The following is an 18,294-nucleotide window of genomic DNA, read 5'->3' on the forward strand; positions in this document are numbered from 1 at the left end:
TGAGACAAATTCTTCTGCATGTGATGCTTCTGTGTTAATACGGAAGGCTGCAAGACATTTTATTAAACCACTGCATATCAATTTAATACCCTGATTGTTTCCATCTCAACAGGCTAGAAAAAAATTCCCACTCAAAACCTTTTTATAATCATCAGATGACAGTAAGAAGCACAAATGTTTCATGCACCAAGACAGGATGACAGCATGTCCTCAGGAGATGATACAGATATCTACTAATACAATGCCTGTCTTCTCTGTCCCCCAAACTATGACAATCTATTTGCTGGAATCAGTGGAAAAAACTTACCGCCTTCATGCAAAATCAGTGGCAATTTTCTCTTGACCACATGACTAAGAAATGAACATGTATAAACCACATGATTTACTGTTAACACTTCAGAGGTGCAACAATTCCAGTTCGTTACTGTTTTTCTCTCCAAATCAGAACTCCAAATTCTATGCACAATTTACTGAAGATTGGTGAACTATTCATGAACTTCAAGGAAAGCCAACAATATTGATTGATTTTTAAAATCTAGCATAGCTGCCATGTTGGACATTTAGTCAGTGCAACATCACAGGAGGAAATTTGGCTATATTTGGTTACAAAATAATTCATTTTGAATTAAATTGAAAAATCTTCAACATCTTTCAAAGTTTTCCTAAATTGTGTTGGAAACAATGCTATTTATGCTTTTAACTATTAAAAATAAACTTTCACATTTGGTAATACAATAAACATGCTATAAATCAACAACCTATTAATATACATACAACAAAATCTGATTCATGCATTGTAATAAAAATGACCACAAATCAACCACATAGAACCATGGAAATAGTACAGAGCACAAGAAATGAATAGAGCGTTGCAGCCCGTATATATTGCTTAGGAAAAAAAGACTACTGTGCATCATTTAAACTACGTACAAAAGATAAATCTCTCTATAATCTTATTTCAATAAAATTTCAAACTGTTTTCTGTCAACAATCCATTTCTCAGCTATTGCAAACTTTTGCAAGCCAATTTTTCAACAGGTTCACATTTTTCAACACACGACTTAACCACTACGTTCAATGGGCGAGATGTTAATAAGCTTCACACAATCATCAGATTCTTGCTTGAGCATTAAGAGATGTCTATACATGAAAACTTCCTACCCAGAAAGCAGGGCATGATAGCATTTAACCCTAACTCCCTCGGGTGTGTGCAAAATCATATTAAAATTGGAGGATTCAGGATTGTTAGGGTTCATTTCCAACCTTCAGGATCAAAGGTAATTTGGAACATTGTTAAAGCCAACTTCCAAATACCTACCACATGCATTCACATATACATTTACTGCATTCCAATCACGTTTCTCCTAAACCAAATCAACAACTTACTATCACAAGACCTGAGCAATAACTCTTCACCTACCACTTACAGAAGTTCATACCCAGAATATTTCACAGTGAACCAACCCTGGGAAGGATAATTTCTGGCCCAGGACCATGGGTGGGCCAAAAGTTAATGACGACGCTTATATTTGGATATTTCTCTCCATTTCTTCATCAGTTTCTGTATTATGACCCATCATGGCCGGAGGTATCCAATCGTTTGTAAGTTCTCTATACTACAGACATTAAGAGTTGATGCTGGTTTACAATCTCTCGGGTGTGAAGCTGTCCGAATACCAGAAACACGATACGATACGGAAGGTAACACAACGACAGTGAGCTGTGAATTACACACACGGAGAACAGTCCATAAATATCTACAATGTACACCACGATGTACGACATCTCGCACAGCACCATTAAGTTAACACACCAAAGGTAATAGCCAGGTCTGTGAAATTGCTTCTAACTTCAGTTGAAGTTACAGGTAGCTGGCAGATGGCATGGCAGCATGTACCTACCGTTTCAATTTCTATTTCGCAGATTTCTAGATTTGTTACAACATTTTTCTAAAATTGTTCAGATAAATTTTTTTAGATATATTCAGAATACTTAATTTTCCTATGACTATGATCTTCCCAAAAGATTCTTTCTGGATGCAACACACAGCTGTCATCTACAAAGTTTGATCTAATGAGTAAGTAAGCCAACACTACCTAGTGGCAAAGCACTTTCAATTTCTATTTTTTACATAGGAACTTGCACCATTATTTTTTCCTGAACTTTCTATGGACAAATACAGCATAAAACATGAGGTGCCCCTGAAATGTGTACTGGTCAATCATGGCAACCTGACGGATTGTAACTGTATGAAGATGTATTCATTTGTAATCATTTCTTCTCAAAATGCAAAGCATGTCCAATGAGAACCAACTGTCTTCCAGTGAATGGTTTGTGACATCTTGTGCCTGTGCATTGATAGGGGAATAATTATTTGTTGAAGACCAGCTCAGGAGAATGGGCGTAACTAATGCCATTATCGGCATCCATGCTCCTGAGCCGGTCTGAAATTTTAGTTTAAGACTGGCCAAGCACCTATTTATTCCCATTCATAAATACCTTTCTTAGTCAGAGAGTCAAAAGAAGTCCATATATGACAGATTTCCAACGAGGCTACTGTCCAGATTATTTTACAGTTGTCCAAAAGAATCTCCTTATATGGACTTGGTGCGCGCGCATGGCGAGCCACGTGCACACAGGCTCTTGACCAATCAGAGTCCATTAAACTGTCTCGTATCAGGCAGCAGTCTGTGGTTTACTCAGCAGGCATTATCACTTCTCAGCGGGCATCATCAAATGTTAATACGCGGTCAAGCTGCACATTATTGAATAGGGAAACTGTCTGAGGTATTTATGAATATTAAATTAAAAATTAGCTAAAGTTTGAAATTAACATATGTAGATGATTTAATTTCCCAAAATAGTCGCAGTCACAGCTCAAGGTGTTTTGGACGACCCTTCTAACACAAGCATTCCTTCTTAATACCCAAATCTTAATGTCATCAAGGTCTTCTGCATACAAGTTTACATTGCTTTGGCAGTATCTTCTAATAACTTGTCGCAATCATGCAAGACCTCCAGGATGCAACCCATGGACCAGGCTTGAGTGGGGCAACTATCCTTGCAGAACTGACCATCCGCGTTGGTCAGCTCGGGCAGCCCCTTCCAAGGCGACAGCTCCATCTCCGTGTGGTGGCGTGACAGTATCTGGCGGACGAAGCTGACCGTGGCATGGAACAAGTCCTCGTCTGTTCCCGTCCCCGATGGCAATGACGGCTCAGGGGTCAGGAGACGGCCAAAGTGCAGCTTGGCACGTAAGAAGTAGCCGATAGGCCAGACCCATTCCTGGAATGGAGCCAAGTTAGATTAATCCTTTTGTAGGACATTTCTCCTATCATGAGTGCTTACATGCAATCCACAGCTTACCAGTACTTCAACTTAGCACTCAGTTTGTCCTGACGCCCTAAACAAATTAAGCTAGAATACCATCCTCAACTAAAACAGGTACACATATCTAGAAGACAACGTGCCTCAATGTGCCTCAATGTGCCTCAATGTGCCTCCAAAACTGGCTTATAAAGAGAAGGTGGACTACACGTTAAGCTTAATGAAATAACAAATCTGGGCAAAATGTGAAGCTACAGTCTGGTTTTGGGGTTATTTTGAATTACTACTGAAATGATTTCAGCTAGTATTTGGGTGATGTCACATTGGTTTCAGAGGAATTTATCTTCGACACCAGCTGACTGTTGAACTCTGAGCAACTGTTTTCTGGAGGTAATTCGAATGAGTTGAAATCAGTCTACTTACTGGACCTTGGTGATAGTTGAAGCCCCGAGCTCTGTTCGACTCATGGCCATCATAGGAGTTGTCATAATCACCAACATACGCCCAGTCCCTAAAAATGGGGGGGGGTCAAGTCAGGTTTGATCAAAATGGAAAAAAAGATTACTTTATCTGATCAATGCATTTGTACTCTAACAAAGGACCATACAATGCAAACTAGCAACGTGTTTATTGAGGCAACATGGCAATGTGTTTAAAAGGAGGCATTCCAAAAGATAGAGGTGTGTCACCACATGCTACCTTGTCTTTATGACATGGGAGAAAGTACTTAAATGTAAGATTCTACTTACGATGGATCCAGTGTTTTCATCCCTAGAGGACCCAGCAAGAGTTCCTCAGCTATGTTCAGAGCAGTCCATGCTCTAGACGGAGTGAACAGCTCTGGGGCCTGATGAGAGAGATTAATTTCCACCATGCACTGAATGCCATCAAAGCAATTTAGATGAGGACTTGAGCAATTGCAGGATAACAGGGTTTAACAGGACAGACCGAGAAAAAAAAACTAGTTTGATTCGGTGTTGATGTGAATTATCTGCGACCAACTCACCACCACCATGGCGATAGGGTAGTTTGGCCGAAGCTGGTAGTCGGCCCAGAACTGCGAGGCACCCACTGAGTCTTTGTAGATCCCTCGTCGGTTGATGAGCTTGTCGCCTTCTTTGCTGGCGTCGGGAGGGATCCAGAACTCCTTCTCAAAGTTGGCCTGGAGTTTGGCGCCCCACTCTTTGTAGCTCATCTGGGTTGGTTTGCCTGGTCGTCGGAGAACAACGTGTTAAGACCAAAAAATTAATTACTCCAAATGGTGCTTTCTTTCAGGATAAGCATTAACTTGCCTTCCGATGCTGCCATCCAGGTTCAAAGCCTGTCCACACAGTGATGGTCCTGTATCTAGTCACACCCATCTGTTATTGGCATGTCCTTCTACATGGGCCCCCATCAAACTGCACCATTCCTGATTAAGTCTATACTAAGAGAAGCTCTTAACACCAATCAGTGTTGAGTCAATACTTCAACTTCCTTAACAGGATTCCAAGCAAGGCACGACTTACCATCCAGTCTGACAGTGACTCCGCTGTGAGGATAGTGACCAGCCTCATGCATCTTGACCAACCACCTCACTGCTGCCTTGCACAACCCCACAATCTCAACGGCAGAACCGTCTCTATCAAATCAAACCACAGACAGTCAAACATAAGGACAGGTCAGGACAAACAGATTCAATACAAACAGCAATTTATAAATAGGCAAATCCCTTCACGGGCATGGCTCCGTTTACATTTACAACATTTGCAAAATGCATTTGTTTAAAGAAACAAAATAAAAACTTTTATCTTTGAAAAAAATAAATTCTAAGAAAGTCTTCTTGGTTGGCAATTATGGCCCTTTCATGTTGCACTTATTTTGGTAAAAGTTATCTGTGGGCCCTGAACATAAATTCTGAACAGGATGAATTGAACTGTGGATGACGGCTTACCTTGGAGTTGCTGGTGTGCCACGGTTCCCCCCCATATCCGACTCGCCCACTTTGTCCATCCATGTCCCACAATTCCATTTACTTCCTCCAAACGGGAACCCTGTCTCCAGGTCCACTCCAACAGTGACATTAAAACCTATGAGTAGAACAAAGTTGGTTACAAGAATCCCCAGCAGGGATTGTTGGCTTACAAAGTAAGACAGGAGCGATAGTAAACAGAAATGATTGAATTCTGTTAAAAACCTTCGTCTGACATGTTCTGGTCCAGACCCTTCCCAGCATGCCTCTCTCGATAGGAGATGCCCTCAATGTGGCGTTGCATTGCCTCCTGGATGACGTCAGACAGAGGCTGGTCCTACAAATCAAGGAACATTGCCAAAGAAAATTGCCAGTCAGAGTCCGAGTTGATACAACAAGCAAGATGTAAGCAGCCCACTGGAACTGTACACAGCACTGAGTGGGCTCATCATAACAGCCAATAATGGGATAGCTGGAAGTTTTCATCAAAATGTGCACAAGCTGGAAGCATTTCTACGACGGATGTTTCATTGTGGCTCCACTACAGAAGAGAAATGTAGTTTATGTCCTAATTTGTAAAGCACTGATGTTGTAGCTTAATGCACGTTTCACTCTGTCAATTGAGGTCAACTCCCATCTTTTCATCATCAAAGTCACATATTTTTTCCACATTTCTGATAGTTAGTTCCATTTTCCAAATGTTGACTTTATTCTGATCTTTGGCTTGATCTAAAGCTGCACAAATAGATTCAAACATTTATTGTGATGACCAAGGATACACTCCCCAACTTTGGGCTTTGTTTTAGACAATCTGATGCTTCTAGAGCAGAAGATGAAGCAGTGTTGAGCTGCAGCGTCTAAACTCAAGGAACTAAATTCAAAAGGTTGAGATTGAAAATTGATTTTAAAACAATCATTAACCAACCACAAAGCCAACGGGCTGGGGCTCGTCCTCATCCCCAGGGAAGATTCTGGAGACAGGGCAGTCCAGTATGCTATGGCCCTCTTCCACCGCTTGGCAATAGAGCTGGATACAATACAACCACCACCAGATGGCATCGCGGCAGTTGTAACGAGCATGGGAGCCACCGCCTAGAAGGTTAGGGATGACACCGTGGCGTAGCGTTGCAGCGTAGGCAAGAATCAAGAATCTGAAACATGGACAGAAGAGATCATGATTGTGGTAAAGGGTCAAACCTTGAAGGGTACGACAAAATTCAGGGACTAACGCTGGATACTAATTTCATCTGATTTGCTAAGCAATTAGTTTCTATGCAAGAAACTTATTACTCCTGTGACGTGTGTTGGTTTTACTTCAATGTGATTTTTTTCAGTTTTTCTCTTCATTACTTGTTAATTTATTGAGCTGTACGCATTGTCTGAGAGCTCATGAAGACAAACTGACCAACTGACAAGAACAGACATACTGCTTAGTAGAGCTGACATCTTTAATAACTATTTGGTCAACTCAGACAGCATGGTCCCGAAAAGAAACACTAAAACTAGAAACTTCCAGCCCTTTTTAATTGGCAAAAATTCCTGATAATGTTATTCACTTAGCCTCCTCTGTTCTGCCTGTTACTATCAGTAACCCTGGCACAGCGATGAATGTGTCCCTCCCCCAGCTTCTCATGAACCCTCCCGAAAAGTGGGGCAGTCCGGCTGCCATGGTGACAGCAGACTGTTGCCTGCGATTGGTCTCCTCATCCATTGCCATGGGAATGCCCGACAGCTTAGGGGACAGCTGGGGGAGAGGGGAGGTCTTGACTAGGCCGCACATCTGCACTGAACCCAGGGCGAGAGCTCGAGTGAAGGAAGAGCCCTCAGACACAAACCTGGAAAACACAGTCACAAGGTAAAATATCAAAATGTGTTTTGGAACAAAAGCACTGGCCTGCAAGATGGCAGCCATGCAAACCCTCTATAGGCGGACATTCATCATAAAGGGAGACATGGGTACAAGATCCCAACTTAGACTTAATCCTGAACTTAGGAATACAACTTTAAGGTCTTAAGACATGTACCTGGACTGGTCCAAGATTAAAACAATATTAAAACTCCTTTAGAAATGAGAGTTATGCTGTGGATAACTCTGGACCATTTCCATGTTTTCTTCCAAGTTTTGAACTTCAAGGACAACCAGTTTTGTAACTGTCTAGGTCTTTACTCCCACGTGACTACAGTACCGACTGTCGGGTTCAAACTTGGTTAGATGTCTGACTGATCAACTGGTTAACTGGCAAACAGTTGTTACTGACTTAGACATTGTTTTCCAGCAGAGGTCAAGCAAAGTCACGTAGGCCCCCACCATGATGGCATCAAAGTAACAAGGGATGAGGTAGCGTGGAATCAAGCTGCAACTGGAGAAGGCCGCCTGGAACCACTTGCCAAGCTAAAGCACACAAAAAAACCATTATTGTGTCAAAGTACCTTGCTTGTGGACACAAAACAATAGGGTCACACTCAGAAAGAGCTGAAGTCCAACAGCACTACAAATAAACTTGTCTAGAAGGTGCTTGACGTAACTTTCTTGTCAGAATTATTGCCCAAGCAAGCATTTTGAAGTTTTATCAGCATAACCCTTTTCTGCAATCACACAACCTTGGCTTTTTTTAAACAACTGGGCTTTCCCTTATTGGAATAAACATTACAAGTCTCTGGCACGCTGTTAGGAATTGAGAGGCCTTACTTGTCTAGTGCTGGCATGCAGCTGTAGTCTGTTGCCTATGTATTGAGGCATCCAGTCTCCTTGTCGTAGGTTCTCGCACAGAGGGTGACCTAGGTCATTCTTGCTTCGAATCTTGCTGAGAACAGACATGAAACCTGCAGCGAGGAGACGGAAAAGCTTAATCTTGAGAATGACAGCATCATTTCAAATGCACATCTTCATGTATGGTTCCAGAAATCTGTCCCTGTAAGATTGACAAGATGCTCCGAAGTCACAGTTTCATTTAGACTGAAGTTGCTCAAGCTTTCACTCAAGCTGTTACGTTTACCTTGTAACCCACAGTACACTAGGCTGCCGTAGTGTGGGATGTGATAAGCATCTGAGCCTTTTCCATCATCGCGTTCCTCCATGTCACAACGGTACAGAACTCGATTCATGTCAGCCAGGGACAGCTTGCTAGCAATGGCGAGGAAGTTAGAAGTCTCAGACAGTTGGTTGGGCGAGTTGCCGCTCAGGGTTCGTACCCGGTAACCAAACTGGGAGATACACGCCCGCAGATCAGACAGGGCCTTGCGTGAGGTTGGGTTCAGCGTGACTCTGAATGTTTTTCCCGAGAAACAAAAATGTTACTTGCTTATAAGTCAAAAATCAATGTATTTCTCTTTTCTCTGTGATGCAGTTCATTCCAGGAGAAAACTCGACTTACCTGAACGCAATGACACTGCCAGGGGGGAAGTTGATGAAGTCGATCTCCTGGACAGATGACTGTTTCTCTGCTCCATGGTCAGACAGCTCCACCATTCCACTACTGTACAGGTGAATGTTGCACTGAAGCTTTACAGTGAAGTGACCGAGCCCGTTGATGTGGGTGTCACTCTTTGGGGGCGGGTCATCCGCCCTCTTAACCATGCATGCTTCCAGGACGATCTCTTCAACAACTCCTACACAAGGAGAACGAAAGGAGCATGAGGTCTATGAGCCTTGAGCTGGACCAAGAGAGGGCGCAATTTTCTTAGCAACAGAGGCTCCTTTGGTAAGAACTGCACTTCACTGGTTTACTAATGACGCTACTCTACCAATAAAGTGAACATTCTTGACACATATGGCTCTTTTCAACCACTGAGGGGGTACTTCTGCTTGAGACAGCTAGTTGAGGAACTTTTGCCAAAGCCAGAATGTTTTGAACATTCTTCTAGTGAATATGACCTGTTTAAGGGAGGTTTATACGAATGCAGTGCATACTGCTGATGGATAACTGACTAGTTCAGATTACAGACCAAACTGGTTAAAAAAATAAAGAACTCTTAGCTGGTATAGTTAAGCAGTATGAAAACCGATGTAATTTGGATTGGAAGGAATATAGTGTGTTATGAAGATAACTAACTAGTTAAGATTACTGACTGCATCAAACTGGGTTAACTCTTACCTGGTACACAGGAAGGAAAAATGAAAACCAGTGTAATCTGAGTGCCATGAAGATAACCAACTAGTTAAGATTACTGACTGCATTCATCCAGATTAACTCTTACCTGGTACACAGAGTGGTGGGATATAACCAGTGTAATTTGGATTAGAAGGATGTTTGAATGCAGTACGTGCCATGAGGATAACGGACTGATGTGAGACAGGGTTGTGGCGCGTCACTGCTACAATATTCTCATCCACTTGATCCACATACACCTGCAAAACAACAGGCTCAGTTTGTAAGTGCTTGTAAGATCTGTGCAGACACGGCAGAGGGCGCTATGCAGTTTGGTTGCAAAAGAAGACAACAGAATGCCCTGTGTACCAAAAAACAAGACCGGCATTCCTTATATCTGTCTTTACATTTCAACAAAATATCAAGTAAACATCAGCTGACAATGACATGAAAGTTTTAAATTTAAGTATACACACAACTTGTAATTAGATAGAAATGTAAAAAAATTGAGTATCCTGGGAGGAAATGAAAGGATTTGGAAATGCCAAACAGTGACTCTTTTACAATGCAGTTGTAATCTGGAGTAAGACGGTGGCTTTCAGCACTTACACACTTTCTGTTTGACTGGCCCTCATCATATGTTGTATAAATCTACCGTCACCCATTATCAAACTCCTAGCTTGTTTCTTTCTGTTCAGCTGTCGCGGTTGAGACCATCACAAGGCCAGACACAAGAACTAGGGTGGATGACGACAAAGGAATGCTTTTGGTGCAGTTCAGTTGAATAGCTTGCGACTTGTGATGGCCTTGTGATGGTCTTGTGATGGCCTTGTGATGGCCTTGTGATGGCCTTGTGATGGCCTTGTGATGGCCTTGTGATGGCCTTGTGATGGTCTTGTCGGGTTTATGAGGTCCTGACTACAGCACTGTTCTCTTACCTGGGTGTAACCCTTTGCTCCCAATGTCTGGTGTAGCTCATTCAGGACTCTCTTGGCAGTGATGATGCCGTGGTTGTGACCAACCTCCTCAAGGTGGCAGACATCAGCATCCTCCCTCCAGGAGGTGTAGAGACGGTTCTCCTTGACCACATGAATCTGAGGGGAACAGCCAAGAAATCTCTTAATTCCTGACTGAAGTTTGAATAGAGCTGGATCTGGATACGGAATGACTCCTCTAATAAAATGGATGACCACATCACTTGACCTGAAGACCAGGAACTGGGGGTACTAAGTCAATTTGTAATGAGCCCGTATCGCAGATCTGAAGGAGTCATACTTTTCTATATCCAGAAAACTGTGAGGCAAGTTGTTCTAGTGGGGTATTGTCCAGTGGAAAACGCTGTTTGCATATGTAGACAATTTCGCTACAGTTTGTGTGTGTGGTGATAATGGAGACTGTGTGGAGAGTGTCTGAAGATTGTAGAACTGCTTACCAATGTACACCGACTTGTCAGGCTCCAAACTGACTGAGTGCTGTCTTCACAGCACAAACACTAAAGCCACAGAATTGTACAAGTCATTGCCAGTCTCATTCAGTAAAGTGTGGTTGGCAGTCTAGGCCCAGACTTACATGTTCCGGGACCAGTTCATCATATCCTCTACTAGATCCAACAGCACAACATGCCATGCAAACCAAGGCAGCTGAAGGTAGCAGATCATAAACAGAACGGGTCTGAAATAAAAAGAAAAACATGACAACAACCCAATCCATGTACTTAGAAAGCAACCACCAAAAGAGAGAAGTATTCCACACAATGTTATACCCTACCAGAACAAAGAATGGATAAAAAATGACAACAAACACACAAATTCATAACAAAAGTCAAGTCTTTGAGTCAAATTGACTATGGACCAGAAACACACATAGACTCAAAACTCAGAAATCTTGCAATTCCCTGCTGGGTATACAGGTTGCTGTAATTAGAGATTTAAAACTCTCCTGATGAAAGAAGGCTGGCAGCAACAGGTGTTGGCTTACGATAACACTTGCTGGTGTGCACAGTCTAATGGGCAATCCGCTACATTTCTATGCAGTGTTCCTGTAGAGGCTTTGCATGGTAGCCATCTTGCAGGGCAGTTCTTTTGTTCCACAGGGGAACCTCCTTTGTTCATATCCTGTGGAACAAAAGCACTGGCCTGCAAGATGGCAGCCATGCAAGCCCTCCATTGGTTCATTGATTACAGTTACTTGATGATCACAATTGTGGTCCGACCTACCAGGACTGGGCTCATGTTGTCGTGGGTTATGTCCATCAGAAGAGCATGGCTCATGCTGGGGCTCAGCGGCCTCACGTGGGGTTGCAGGAAGGAGCCGACTGGCTCCCCACCATAGCGGTAAACAAGACGCCCCAACTCATGAGCATCACCAGCACTCATTGCCTCTGTGGAGAAAAATATAAACAACTGAAAAGGTTTGGTTGTTCTCCGTCATCTCTTCTTAGAAAAACAACAAACGTTTTGGGTTGACTATTATGGAGTAACTAAGAAGGATTTTTCTTACCTCTGATAAGAGAGTTGATGCCGAGTCTGTTGATGAACACATTGTCAACATGCTCTGATTGTGTGAATAATTCTGCAACCACATAAAGGTCTGGTCGTACCCTCCGAGCCTCATCAAGAAAGTACTAGATATGCAAAAATAAATCATTCTATGAAAAGTATACAACCCCCAAATTAACATACACATTCATTATGTGAAGAAGCTCTTACACATTACATGCAATCAATGTCAGAATTATTTCCAAACGTATTGATGTTTTCACAATTGAAGGATTGAATGCCATATTTACAATTTTTATAATTTTTCTACAAATTTTGATAATGGCTTGGTAAGATTTCATTTCTGATGATAAAACCATGGTTTCCCGTTACAAAGTTAACCAACGTCAGCTTCCAAGCTGTTGAGAGGCAAGTACCTGCTAGAAGTTGATAACAAAGCAATGCTGAGCTGTGAAATGTGGAGAAACCCCACGAAAGACTTCTTTGTAAAAATAATCCAAATCGAACACCCACCTAAATGGGAATCAACTCAGGCAGAACAGGTGAAAAGTCAGCAAAGTTTTCCCCTACCAACCTAACTCCCCCACAGAGAAACACCATGAAGGATAGCATGAAGGTACAACACGAGCACTGCCTACCTCAGCTACGTGCACGGGAGTGTTGTGGCAGTTATCAATGCGCAGTCCATGAAACATCCGTGCCATGGTCCGTGAGTACTCCAGCATGTGGTTCCACAGGAAAGGGCAATCATCCGGTGTCTCCCCGTACCGCAGCTTGACCGAGTCTCCCCAGACTATCAGCTCCCGTCGCAGGTACACCTTGGAGTCTGCCTCGGCAAAGTTCTTCAAGGGGTCAGCGTTCATAACCCAGCCATTGCCAATCTGAAGGAAGGGAGCCTTGTCACTGTCCATGAGGGCTTCTTCAGTGGTAGGGTCTGTGTCTGGACCATAGTGAATGAAATACCTATGCAAAAATAATGATAAACTCAGTGAGAATATACCCCTTGAAGAATATGCCCCATGCAATATATCCCTTGTAAGAATATATTCCATACAAGAATATATCCCACACGAGAATATATTGCATATATTATTATATCCCTTGAATATATCATATAAGAATATGTCCCAAGTAAGAATATATCCCATGCAAGAACACCGTGGTATATTTCTCAGCCGAGTTCATCTTATTACTGGTTGGCGAGGTTAAACTTACTTGGGTACCAATGGATCTTTGATAGTGACCTCTTCACACCGTGGGCCGTGCTCCTCGACATGATGGTAGCGTATGTTGGCGATGACATTGTGCAGTGCATGGCGGATATCCTCTGACATGTCCTCGGCTGCCCTGTTGTTCCAGTACAGGAGATGCTTCCTGAAAGCATCGCAAGATTTCTCGAGTCTCTCCTCTTCACCTTTGGCATCACTCCTACTTCCAAGAAAGACAAACTCATTTTCAAAAACCAATCTTTGTTACCACAAAAAAAATCACCTACTATGAATTTCAAAAGGGCACAGATCTGTCCGCAGATGCTGCATGAACTACTCTTTGTCCAATTTGTTTAAAGCCCGGAGTAAGGGCTAGGGTCCTACCTCTGTATATTGAAGCACTGTAGGGCTTTCTCCATGTTGACTGAACCCCTCAGTCTTCGAAACATCGGATCTTTGATCAATTTGACATCATCTTCCTTGGAATCTTCAGCAGAGGAAACTGTCTTTGCAGCTGTAAATTAGCATATCAATAAAAACAACTTTCACTACAACTCAATTCTAGTCACCTTTTTAACTGAATCAAAGTCAACACACACCTACTTAAAGCAATACGAGAAAAAATGTTAAGAGTCCTCCCTTCGTTCTATGCTTTCCAAACAGGCTGTCAGCAATCCAGAAACAATCACTGTATGACGTGATGTAACATACCTTTAGCTGCCATCTTAAACTTCTCGACAGTAGCCTCCACGTCTAGTTGGTAGAATTCCTCCAACTTGTATTTGGGTAGCACTTTGTCGGCTAGCACACTGCGTATGTTCTGTACAAGATGACAATGCAGCAAAATCAGGAAGGCTTCTCATTTTGACTTCTTACAGAAACCACTAAGTAAATCATTTATTTCTCTCTACAGATTCAGAAGCTAAGACAATCTAGAAGAAACATTTAAAGATCTTTTTTGTCTGTGTTGTCATTTAATATCTCTTGACTTTGATAAGAAGAGGTCTGTGACCTTATCAGTGTAATTGTTACTAGGAAATTAGCATGACGAGAAAGACTCATGAACAGAAGAGAATTGATGAATAAGGGGGCATGGCTTTACCTGAATCTGCTCTTCCGTTTTGATGATTGGCGGTACGCCATGCTCCGCCCAATTTCCGTCTATTACCTCCAGGGTGAAGTGCCACAGTGCGCGGTCCAGGACATATGCTGGCCGGAGATGGGGGGAGTTCTGGACATTGTAGGCACACTCTGGGTGCTCCTTCAGCCAGGGACTGTCAAAGGAGGTGTGGTTCCAGACCACGTCACACAGACTGAGCATGCCCCAGTCATACTGAAGCTTGACCACCAAGGCTGAGATGTCATCGTTGGTGACGGCCTGCTGGTCCTTTCCAGTGAAGTTGGGATTGAGTTTCAGCTGTAGAATTCGTCAAGAATGGAAAATGCCACTGTTGTAAAACTTTTCAATTCACAGTTGCCTTTTGTTTGTACCAAGACTTCAGGCAAAATACTATTACCACAGAATTTGGAGGAATGGATCCGTGTGTGAATTGAAAGAGGAAGTCATTGGTTTGATAGTTGGACTTGTGCCAGGCCACTTACACATTTTCATAGAGTTTGGGTTATAAGCAAGCCCTAAAGCTTGAAACCTTTACTAGAAACTCCAAAGATTGTTAACAATCTTTTCTATGGATGATCCTCAGAACAAAAACCTTCACTAGAATGCCCAATGGGCTCTGTGCTTTTACAGCCTTCAAAATTTCTCGCCAATAAGTGTAACCTTGCATCCAAAGAAAACAACTATACATGGAGACAGAATATTTTGTTCTGGCATTTGTATGGAAAACCACTGGAGTTGACAATCTGTGTATTTTTTAAAAAATCATTTCACCTGATTGCGAATGGAGTAAGAGGAATTTGAAGCGCCCAGCTCCTGGATGGGAGTAAAGTGAAGGACGTTGTAACCTGTCTCCCTGGCTGTGGCCAGACGCTGCTCCCATTCCGATAGTGGACCTAGACACTTGGTCAGCACCGTCTGCAGAGTAATGCAGTCCAGCTCTAGGATGTCCACATCACTGGTCAGTTTAAGGGTAGGGTCAACAATGAAATAGCCTGACCCTTGAGGTGTATTGCTATTCATAAAAAACAAAGAAATTAGTGAATAACTGAACAGAGAAGCATGAATTTATTATGCATGTCTGCAACTACAAAATTTGAATTATGTAGAAGAAGAGACAAATGTAGTCTTTCATGAGTACTGTAACATAACAAAATGTGCTGACTCATCATGACTCAGCATTTTGGGCAGTCAGAATTAAATCCATTTTAGGAGTTGGCTAAAATTTGATAGTTGAGTATGTTCCAATAAGGTCAGCTTCAGTTATCACTAGACCTTCAAGAAGGGCTATTCGGGACTTAAATTTTACCAACTATGAAGTGCCCTCAACTGCTCATGCACGACTTGGAAATAGCAACTTACCTACTTCCGTGCGTGAAATAATATTGGAACGCTCCGGCAATGTGAAGGCGTACTTCGCAGTACTGGTCGGACTTGTCAAGGCGCGACTTGGACTCTGACTTCCACTCTAATTCATAGAACTCCCTGCGGTTGAAGGGGCGTTGGACGGGGGCTGGACCAGGTGGGTGGTTAGTAAAGACATGAACCTGTTTGGAAAGGAGAGATGGGCCGAGGACAAAGTGTAATCTCCATCCTGTAAAGAGAGAAATATCAGAATGCAATCATAACTCTTATAACCCTCAACCAAGCAAACCAACAACAAACTTGATATGAATTTAAGCTTGTTTTCTTCTCAATTCATAACATTTTCAACCATTATTTTCAGTCCAAATTTTTACAGCATTATTGTGCAGTATCGGTCCCTCGCAGTTAAGACGGGATTACATTGAGGGTGTTCATTTTATACCAGGTGTCGTCCTTGCACTGACGTGAATTGGTACTGTATTCTCAGGGTAGTCAGAGAGTTGCATAAAAATCACAGGTTTGATTGGGTGGGATTTAAATTCACAACTTCCTGCTTAAGACATCTGTCCTAGTAAGTAGAGAGCCGTGGGTTTAAATCCCACCTGAGTAAGCTTGTGGTTGTTTTTGCAACCTCAGACCGTACTGAACCCTGGTACAAAATGAAATGTCGTATTTTAACCTGGCTGATTACATGCACACCTTCAGTCACCAGGGAATATCAAATTCATTTACAGGTCAAATGCTTACAAACATCGGGTTGTGTACAACCTCACTGCTCAGATCCAATCATGCATAATGCTGAATTGCCCCATAAAATGTGGCCCAGAAATTCTGGCTTAGGGGGCCACATGTCTAGTGGCCTGCTTTGTGTGTAATTTCTGATGGTCATATCAAATGAAGTAACTTCTCTAATGACACTCTTTTGTACAAATACGGACAGGATTGATAACAGTAAGAAAGTACATGTAATTATTACGGTATAGCATATCACAACCCCCCCCCATAATGGAAAGAAAAACCAATGTATGCATAATATGGCACTTTGGTGTCTTTTCGCTTACTAGTTTCTAAAAGACTGCAAGGAAGCTTTGTAAAAAAATGACTCCTCCTTCATGTGTGTGTGACCTTCAACCTTAATTTGACCTACCTTTCTGAAGTCTGTACAGGGTCGTGTCCTTGTGTTCCTTGTCATTCAATGTTAGCTGGCGAATCTGTTCCATCTTCACCTGTGGAGAAAAAAAAACAAAAAATGTGCTGGAACATTCTCGCGGTCGGCGTGACATCATTAAGGACTTTTTAACACACGGCAAAGGGGCAAATTTACCCTTCGTGCTATTCAATAACGTACAGCAGAAGTTCCTGTATGTCCAACAACAAGAATAAGTATTTGAACCTCAGGGGAAGTGGCTAGTATATTACTCGTGCTAAACCACTTTACCAAACATTTGGCATGCTGGGATATTCATGTCATTGTGAGGACCTTCAAGAACACCAACATATCCTACCGTCAGTGGGCCCTGTTACAGTGGTACAACATGGGTGCCATACAGGCTGCATAGAGGGAAAATGCAAGACTGGTTGACCCCGAAAAACGTAGACATTTATGTATGTAAGCCTACCTCCATGCATGCACATGCCCTCCATGTACAGTACTTAGCACAACAATTCACAACTAAATGGGCTTGGCTCTAACTTCAGGTATAAAAATGTATTATTTCCGGTTAGTTAGCGATTAGGGCCTCGGCATATGACGTGATACAGTAAACAGTGGTGACCCAGGCCTATTTCGGCTGATCATACTTGGCCTAATTCATAATTGAAATGAAAGAAACAAGTATAGTAGGCCCTATTTAACGTTTGGTGCCTGTATAGGCCGAGGCCCACACTGCACATCATGCATGGCCCGCCTAGCCTAGCATGATTTAAGTGGACAAAACGGTTATGTGATAATCAGAAATATGTACCTTTTCCTGTGCACAAGGAATGTAGACTTACACCTCTGTACTGTGGCTATTTCCGGATACTGTATGGAGCAGATACCGGCATATCTCTGCTGGCTTGCTGCGATTCCGAGGCCGTCACGTAAACTGTACTGCTTCGGGATATTTAAATTGGCCACGCCGAATAAATATATCCCATTTAGGTGATATTATGCATTGCAAGTCGCAATGATGTATCACTTACATTGAATGGAAAACCCGATTGGGAGAGGTTCCAGATTGGAGTAGTTTAATGACGTGACATCTGACACACCTCCACGATTGGCCAATCAAAATTGACTGTGGAATTTTGCCAGTCATTTTCGGCTTTCGTGCCGATGAGTTTATGACTTGCAAAAATAAGCTTTTATTTTCACACTGGCAAATAATGATAGTGGATATCACATGATTGTGCAAAAAGTTGTTTCCGAGAATTTTATCCTGTATTGGTAGGGCGTACTCAGAAATAAAAAGAACGTAGGATGCTATAATATGCAGAAGTTGTTTACCAAAATCCGTCTCACGGAAGTTCAGGTGTTTCAGGAATTTTCTTTTCATGACGCAACCCTACTCATCAACCGTAGCATCGGTTGACTTTTGGGCCCCTGGTTATTTCTGGGATCTGCACGTGTTCTCGGTCTATTATCGGTTATACTAAAGTCGCACACTTGTTCTAAAGTACATGTAATTTGGTTATGTCACTGAGCATTTGATTTTTTTTACAAGTCAGCAGAGCTGTGCTAACTGTAGGCCTATAGTTC

At 42.4% G+C, this 18,294-nt stretch overlaps 1 protein-coding gene across 5 annotated transcripts; it reads right to left on the minus strand.

The window, feature by feature from the left end:
- Positions 1 to 9: 9 nt before the first annotated feature.
- Positions 10 to 17,740, minus strand: agl (amylo-alpha-1, 6-glucosidase, 4-alpha-glucanotransferase). Of its 5 annotated transcripts, none has more exons than XM_087144072.1 (27): positions 17,550 to 17,740; positions 16,702 to 16,780; positions 15,552 to 15,783; positions 14,964 to 15,204; positions 14,175 to 14,489; positions 13,784 to 13,892; positions 13,457 to 13,586; positions 13,080 to 13,295; positions 12,503 to 12,827; positions 11,866 to 11,989; positions 11,583 to 11,746; positions 10,936 to 11,037; positions 10,305 to 10,460; positions 9,476 to 9,626; positions 8,653 to 8,887; positions 8,275 to 8,543; positions 7,968 to 8,101; positions 7,537 to 7,670; positions 6,835 to 7,113; positions 6,204 to 6,429; positions 5,504 to 5,615; positions 5,261 to 5,396; positions 4,836 to 4,948; positions 4,334 to 4,536; positions 4,077 to 4,174; positions 3,751 to 3,838; positions 10 to 3,285 (listed from the first exon to the last, which is right to left on the minus strand). In XM_087144072.1, the coding sequence occupies exons 2-27, from the start codon at positions 16,772 to 16,774 to the stop codon at positions 2,965 to 2,967; spliced, it is 4,686 nt and encodes a 1,561-aa protein (XP_087000198.1). In that variant the 5' UTR covers positions 16,775 to 16,780; positions 17,550 to 17,740; the 3' UTR covers positions 10 to 2,964. The 5 variants fall into 5 exon arrangements, with proteins under 5 accessions (XP_087000198.1, XP_087000197.1, XP_022087845.2 ...); XM_087144071.1 differs by having other exon boundaries at positions 17,519 to 17,739; XM_022232153.2 differs by lacking the exon at positions 17,550 to 17,740 and adding an exon at positions 17,174 to 17,483 and having other exon boundaries at positions 13,080 to 13,292.
- Positions 17,741 to 18,294: the final 554 nt, after the last annotated feature.

Source organism: Acanthaster planci, linkage group LG12 (assembly GCF_054643075.1).
Source record: "Acanthaster planci isolate LZ-2023a linkage group LG12, COTS_SCS, whole genome shotgun sequence".
In the NCBI taxonomy this organism is placed as follows: Eukaryota; Metazoa; Echinodermata; class Asteroidea; order Valvatida; family Acanthasteridae; genus Acanthaster; species Acanthaster planci.

Excerpts from the sequence above, each read along its gene's own strand:
- agl (XM_087144070.1), bottom strand. Across the intron at positions 8,888-9,475 it reads CCCACCACTCTGTGTACCAG|GAGTTGTTGAAGAGATCGTC; the intron begins GTAAGAGTTAAT and ends CTCCTTGTGTAG. Across the intron at positions 7,671-7,967 it reads TGCATGCCAGCACTAGACAA|CTTGGCAAGTGGTTCCAGGC; the intron begins GTAAGGCCTCTC and ends TGTGTGCTTTAG.